This window comes from Mercenaria mercenaria, chromosome 3 (assembly GCF_021730395.1).
Source record: "Mercenaria mercenaria strain notata chromosome 3, MADL_Memer_1, whole genome shotgun sequence".
NCBI classification, from domain to species: Eukaryota; Metazoa; Mollusca; class Bivalvia; order Venerida; family Veneridae; genus Mercenaria; species Mercenaria mercenaria.
The window spans coordinates 90,207,145-90,214,891 of record NC_069363.1 but is presented as its reverse complement, the minus strand read 5'-3'; the positions used below and the strand labels follow the sequence as shown (position 1 = coordinate 90,214,891).

The window sequence follows — 7,747 nt, the reverse complement described above, 5'->3', positions numbered from 1 at the left end:
AATAACCTAAAAGGTTTTACTAATTCTCGCAACTATGTATCATTATTTAAGCAGGACTTCAATTCCCCGATGTGAGAATTAAGAAAGATAATTATCGCCCTAAAACCCTCGCGAGGATTGTTAAATCTCGCATGTATATTTCGGACAAGGCAACAACATTGTCGCGTGTTGGTGAAGCGAGAATTAAAGTGGCACGAACAGGATTCCGTAGGTAATAAATTAAAGATCATTGTGCTCATCCACCTATGACGTATTTTAACCATGCATAGAATATTGATCAGAAATTTAATATCTTTGAAAAGCTGAGATTTGTGTACAACGATAATCCAATATCCAAGGACAAGATTAGACACGACTATAACAATGACACGTATTTACTAATTAAGACTTAAAACATAGATACGAACGGATCTAGACATTTGTAAATCCAAGGTAAGTGATTTCTCTTTTTTTCCCTTGTATACCTGTTTATGTATAATGTATGTCAGGGTATCCATCCGTTGCCATATTCATAACATTTATTTTATGAATTTATAATTATATATACATGTTTGTATAATGCTTGTATAATGTGCGTAGTTTAAACATTTTAGTTTAAAACCTTCTGTCGGTTAAGCATTGAATTTATATTGACTGGAAGCCTACAATTCATGTATCCACCCATTGATTCTGTCTGTCAGTTGCTTGTAACACACGTTCATGATATAGATCGATATCGCTGTTGCATGAACTATGTAACATTTATAAAATATTCATACATTAAATATCGGACATTTACGTACCCCTTTCGTCAAATAAATACGCAATAAGTAGGTGTAAATTTAGTAACAGTTCTATTAAACATTATTTTAAAAGACGCTCAAGGGAGACTCACTAGGATGATATACGAATTTTAAGGTATATATAAAACTGTATATTCATTTTGTATTTATCTGATTTTCACATTTAAGACTTTTGCTGGAAGTGTGTTTAACTACTTAAAACATAGTTAAATTCTCACGGAACTTTTTGAGTTGGAAAACAGGTTATTAGAAACGGGATGAAACAGATTTTTGATGGGTCTCTTTACAAATATGCAGTTAGTACATGACTAATGATAAGCAGTCTCAAATCTGTAGCTTACAGAAATATAAAACTATCATAAATTTCATTATAGCCAGTTCCCGCAGAACCCGCAGACTTCACATAATTCTCTCAACAAGCAGCAGATAAGACAGTAGTTGTTTATTGGATTTAGGGGAGGGAGTGGGGGCCTTACGTAGTAGTGGATCTAGGCCTCTAAGGAACAATCAGACTTCATGGACGTCATTTTATCAGGTCTTAGAACTGTAAGACACAAACAGACTGCTATGTGTTTCATTGTAACCAGTCCCGGATCGATTTGTGATCTGTAATACATAACCAGATTGAGAGAACAAGTCTCAGATCTGTAAGACCCAATCAGACTGTCACGGCGACAAACTAATACAGTGCTAACACTGTCTGTCTACGAAAAAAGGGTCGTGAGTTCGAACCTCCGCTCCTCCAACTAAAATTGCTTATACTGGTATAACAGACCAGTGTATGGGCGCTATACATCTGTCACGCTAGAGAACCAGGGCAGCTTCTGCAACTGAAGCGTTGTCTGGATCTTGCAGCATCCTCTCACTAAAAACATTACTTAACCCTTTAAATTTTTCTTTCAATTTGGACAGTACCATTAACTGTTAAAAGTGGTGCTTACCAAAAAGATACTGACTGAATGGCGAACAATGCAGACCATTATCAGACTACACTGGTCGCAAAGGCAGAATCACTTGCCGCCAGCAGGCTAAGGGTTAAAGTCTTTAGGAAGAGTCTCCCATATAGGTTGAATGCAATACAAACACATACACTCTAAAGCCTGCAAGGGTGAATACCGTAGTTGATCGTTGTAAACACTGAACTTAGGTAAAACTTTTGCAAACAGACTGTCACGGTCTTACACAGATCATTTGTATGACTTGTGTATAAATTATGATTTAAAAGCAGTTTATAAACATAATTTAAGTTCACGTTGAATGAATTATAATACTATTATATTCTGTCCTGCTTACTTCGAAACGACTGTACGTGGCGAATTTCGCTGCGTTAAGCACCCGCATATGTAACAGAAATACGCATACAGATTAAAATAAAATAAAGGACCTCCAGTCCCCATATACTGTATAACTTTATTTGTATCGGTGTTTTCTAACGATTCGTTCTGCTATGTTTTATACATGATTCGATTGATTGTATACATACATACCAATATTTAATTACTACTTTCTACTTTTATTTTCAGGATCAGCAACATGAACAAAAACGGACGTGGGGACTCCCGGACAAGACGGCGGGGAAGTACCCGACGGAAACAGTTTATATCCATCGCTGTTGCTATTGTGGTCATCTACATAGTGTATAGAACTTTTATGCCCAACAGCGATAACACATTCGAACCTATAAAGGGTACTAAGATCACTCAAAATAGGTATGTTCAGAAAGAAATTAGGACTGAAGCACCTAAATTTGAACAACCTAATGCGGGAGATATTGAAGTCGATGACGACTTCGTCGATGATGATGATGAACATGATGTTGATATTGATGATACTGTTATAGGCAACGGAGACGGGGCAGCTATAGACAAATATTCCGTGCAAAAGTCTCTGGAAGAACAGAATAAAACCGAAGTTAAAGAACTGAACTCAACATTAAGCAAAGCGAACCTAACGTATGCATCTGTCAACAGAACGAATCCATATCAAGTGCAAAAGACTCTCTTCGAACAAAATAAAACAGAAGTAAAAGAACCGAACTCAACATTAACCAAAGCGAACCTAACATATGCATCTGTCAACAGAACGAATCCATACCAAGGGCAAAAGACTCTCTTCGAACAAAATAAAACAGAAGTAAAAGAACTCAACACAACATTTACCAAATCAAACTTGACATATACACCTGTCAACAGAATGAATCCATTTTTATCGGCAAGCAACGGAAGTTTATCCGCTCTCGCGTCAAAGTTAAACATGACCTCCTCAGCTAGGACCGTTGAGGTTCAAACAAAAGCTAACAGTATAGTGAGAGAATCGAAAGATCTTGAAGTATATAAAACGAAACTCGCAGAGGGCTTCGCTGCTCAAACTAAAGAACTGGCTAATTTGGTTCAAAACGCGCTAAATAAAAAAGCGACGAATTTAACTGACATTAGCTGGCAGAATAAAACAAAATCCGTAGATGGAAATTTAACAAAACTAGTTGAATTGTTTTCGTTTAAAGCTCAGAACGCTATGAAGCTAGCTAAAGATTTATTATTTAACCAATCTGCCAGTGTACCTTATTCAAACCAGAATACGAGCGGACTGAACAGAACAAAAATAGAAGGAACATTTTCTGTAGAAACTCAAGATCTAGTGAACATTGCAAATAATGTGCTGTCTGACACAGACAAGAGTGCCTTTGAGACAAAGAATAAAACGCAGTCAAAAGTTCTAGATAAATATGCATCTGATGCACAAAATCTAGCAAAATTTGCAAGCAACCTGATAACTAACGCGACTGCGAAAGTGGTAGAGACGAAACAGAAATTAATGAATTTAGACTTACCAGTAGCGAAAACGTTGCCAATTCCTAATGATGTTAAAAATATGACAGAAAAAATTCTGAGTTGACAGTAGCATATTTCAGTGTTTTCTAATCAAATGACCTAATCTGGTTGATAAAATCAAAAACTGAGAACAGATGTTTGTTTGAGAGCAATACATGTGTTGTATTGCTAGAATTCAAATACCTTAATTTAAAACTTGTTTTTACACTTACAGTCAAACCTGTATTCAACGACCACCATTTAGAAATAAAAAAGTGTTAATTGATGGTGTCTTAATAGACGTAAACATGCTATTTGTAGTTAAACTAGAAGAAGGGGAGAAAAAAGCTAACTTTTGAAGTACATTTTCTAAATGTGATCTTTATTTGGAGGTGGTCGTTAGCAGAGGTTTGACTGTACTACTGGGGACGAAATAGTGTGTTGATATTGGTGGAACATAAAATTTCAAATGCGTATCTTAAATCTTGTATGAAAAAAAATGGACGAAAAGAACGTACTTTTTGTATCATATACCGGACTCGTTGCTCAATCGGTTAAACGAACAGTATTGTGGGTGCCGATTGACAACATGATAGGTAAACCAAACCTCGCTCGGAATCTCGCACGTGACTTAAATTGACCTCATCTCCTGCCGTAAACCCCTACCTTTACAAATTTGAAGAGCAGGTGTAACACATTTGAAGTACGTATCTGTACTGTATTGAGAAATGAGTAACTCAATAAAACTATTCTACAAGTTTATTTACTAAGGCACTACTAGTGGTCATATTGCATGCATGTATTCAACTAACATATAATGGTATCAGAGAGACATCCTTCTGCTAGGGAGCTAGTGGGAGGAGCTGCTATCACATGATTGACATTGTATTTAACAACACTACAATTCCTCCCGGCCAAGATTTGAAATTAGCCAGAATAAAAGAATGTTTATACTAATCAAATTCTCCAACAGCAGTGTCATTGTTTCCAAACATTAACCGAGATTACAAGTGTTTGTCTTCACGAGTGTCTGTCCAGATAACGAGAGTTTTATTTGTAGCAATGATATGCCCCTAATTGCTTTATCGTCTTATCTCAACGTTAATGTTCAATGGCTGATTTAAAGATTGGTTCCGATAGCAAGTACTGTCTACACGTGTTCATAAATTACTTTATTGTTTCTAAGATTGTGAATGAGACTGGCATTTCATTCAATTAAATAAATTATATGCCCGATGATACAAAATGAATTTGCAATGAAGGTCAGATATATTATTCTAAAACAATAATGTAAATCCAGTAACAAAACAGTGTAAGCATATGAATGGCATGTATTATTTCAATGCACCTGTTGCATGTATAATTCATGGTGAATTACATTTTATTGTTAAATCCTTTTACATCTCTTTGGATTTTTTTTTCACAACGTTACATATTTAAATGGTAGATTATTGATTAGCACTTTTAAATTCCAATTTTGAATGCAGCTTTTAAATGATAGATTATTGATTAACACTTTTAAATTCCAATTTCGAATACAGCTCTGCTTTGAATTATAGCGGATTATTATGCCGCTATTTAGTACTCTGACACACAAATCTTTTAAGTAATCCGGTGGTTTTTTTTCTGTCTTTGTGTTCGTGGTAATACGGCATCGCCAGAGTCGTTGCCTTGGTGTGATGGGGTTTCGTGCCTGGTTTTCTTCTCGAATTGGGATGATACGGTCGTATCATGGTTGGCGTTGGTTTTCTCGTTGTTTGGCTCATTTTTCGACGTTCCGACACGTTTAAAGAATGAAGAGTTTCGAGTTATTTGTTTGTCCTCGCGTTCGGCGGTTACCATTGACCCTTTTGTCTTGATTACCTCATAGGGTATTGGATCGTATGGGGTCGAAAATTTGTTGTGTTTGTCTTGTTTTACCAACACACTGTCACCAATTTTAATTTCAGTTTTTCTCGTGTTTCTCCGTGTATCAGCATAGTCTTTCATTTTCTGCTTTGATTTTCTGTCATTTTCTCTTGCGTTTTTGTGTTTTTTCGATTTCTTTTGCCTTTGTAAGAATGGAATTTTAATGTTTATGGGTCTTCCATAAAATAGGTCAGAGGGTGTTTCGGATGTCGTTCCGTGCGGTGTCGATCTGTAATTTCTCAGAAAAGCATACATGTCTTTTTTCCAATCAGAATGATGGACATGGGAAGCTCTGATTGTTTTGCCTATTGTTTTCATGAAGCGTTCACATTCAGCATTTGCCTGCGGCCACAGCGGAGTTATTTTCTTGTGTTTGAAACCCATATGCTTAGCAAAATCTTTGAACTGGTGTGAATTCATGGGACTTCCGTTGTCTGACTTTAACACTTCTGGAATCCCTGCTTCTGAGAAAATTTTGTCTAGCACAGGAATCACTGTGTTGCCTGTGATTGAATTAAGTACTTCAACGAACGGGAAACGTGAGTATTCACCCATTAGCACGAGTAAATACTTTCCATCTGGAAATGGTCCACAAAAGTCCAAGCTAACTACCTGAAACGCATATTTTGGCATTTCCCTCATTTGCAGCGGTTCTTGAGTCTTTTTATTTGTTGCTGCTAGACACGGAATGCAACTTTTGCATTTTGCTTCTACTAATTGATCCATGCCTGGGAAATACACTTTCTCTCTTAATAATTGTTTGGTTTTAACAATTCCCTGATGACCCTCATGAGCTAATGATATCACTTTATCTTGTAATTGCCTAGGGATAACAATCCTGGACTCATGCAGCAGAATTTCACCATTTTGAAGATTTACTACCGACAGCTCGTTTTTGCAGCGTGACAGGGTATCAATGATTTTGTTTTTGCTTGGGTTATTCCAGTTTCCAGATTTGACATATTTAATGGCCATTTGGAGGTCAACGTCCTGGGATGTTGCTTGAATTATTTCATTCATGTTCATGGCTACAGCAGTCTAAGGAATCTTGACAAGAAACTGCTCAGCTCTGAGCAGTAACACCCCAGCAGGAATACAGTTATAATTACTCTACAGACCCTTTGATCTAATATACTGTGACAGTCAGCTGGTGGTCAGCAATCTGAGGGATAGAGTGGGGCTGATAAGAATTACAAGCACACAGCAGAAGCTAAACAATATTAAAGAAGACCTATGGGCATAATTTATACATCAGTATAGCAACAATTATCTCATGATTTATTTTGAGGATTGCTTTTGTACATACAGTTATTGCTAATAAATGATTTTGCTGCTTAATAATAGAGTGTCAAAATTAAAGTTTAAATTTAAATTATCATTTCAAATTCTGTTATATTTTAATTTCAGGTTTTTTTTCAATGTGAAATATAGGTAAAACATTGCTAACAGTCAAAGGCCCTAAATAGTTATAGTTTTTAATTATAATATGTAGAGTCTCTGTAACAAGATATATATTGATAACAATTAGTAACATTTTATGAAAAGGAAACAAAATATGAGCAGCGCCATGAAAAACCCAACATATTGGCTTTGCGACCAGCATGGATCCAGACCAGCCTGACATTTGAATAGGCATAATAAGAAGGATGCACATGTCTTATTACATGTATAACATAAGACGGGAAAGAAATGAATTTGGCGTTCTTGAGTCTCCTGGTCGACATTAATTTAAACATCCTGACCTCAAACATTTTTATGTTTTTACTATAAAAAAACGACTTTTCATGTTTTTAGAACAAAAAAGTAAAAATAAAAAACAATAATAATTAAAAGTTTCTTTTAAATTTAGCCAACACAAAATACATTTCTTTCTATATTCAACTGTAGAATATTAATGATCATGATTTCTTAATTTTTTTATCCAACCTTTTGAAGCTTTAACTCTTACTATGTACCTTGTTAAGTTTCTACAATATAAACTTGCCCATCTTTCAATTTTGGCAGTACTATTTATAGTTTATAGGGATATTAATTGAAAACTTACTAACTGAATTGCAAACAGTGTAGATCATGATCTTGCTCTGCAATGGTCGCAGAGGCAAATACAATTGCCACTGCAATTGCCGCTAGCATAATATTTAGAGTTAAAATTATTTAAAGTACATAGTTTTGAACTTTTGACCTTGCTTGAACAATAATTTAGTTACAAGCTTTCTTCACAATCGAGCTAAAATACATTAATAAAAC

General features: G+C 35.5%; 2 protein-coding genes across 4 annotated transcripts; one reads left to right on the top strand and one right to left on the bottom strand.

Annotated features, from left to right (window-relative positions):
• Positions 1-264: 264 nt before the first annotated feature.
• LOC123524100 (uncharacterized) lies at positions 265-4,354 on the top strand. Of its 3 annotated transcripts, XR_008370347.1 has the most exons (3): positions 265-432; positions 2,306-3,880; positions 3,985-4,354. XR_008370347.1 is itself a non-coding variant. In XM_045302020.2 (2 exons), the coding sequence occupies exon 2, from the start codon at positions 2,316-2,318 to the stop codon at positions 3,675-3,677; it is 1,362 nt and encodes a 453-aa protein (XP_045157955.2). In that variant the 5' UTR covers positions 265-432; positions 2,306-2,315; the 3' UTR covers positions 3,678-4,354. The 3 variants fall into 3 exon arrangements, 2 of the variants coding, with proteins under 2 accessions (XP_045157955.2, XP_045157956.2); XM_045302020.2 differs by having other exon boundaries at positions 2,306-4,354; XM_045302021.2 differs by lacking the exon at positions 265-432 and adding an exon at positions 785-897 and having other exon boundaries at positions 2,306-4,354.
• Positions 4,355-5,194: 840 nt separating this feature from the next.
• Positions 5,195-6,520, bottom strand: LOC123546149 (uncharacterized protein K02A2.6-like). The gene has a single exon (XM_045332338.2). It carries the CDS (start codon positions 6,518-6,520, stop codon positions 5,195-5,197), a length of 1,326 nt encoding a protein of 441 aa, XP_045188273.2.
• Positions 6,521-7,747: the final 1,227 nt, after the last annotated feature.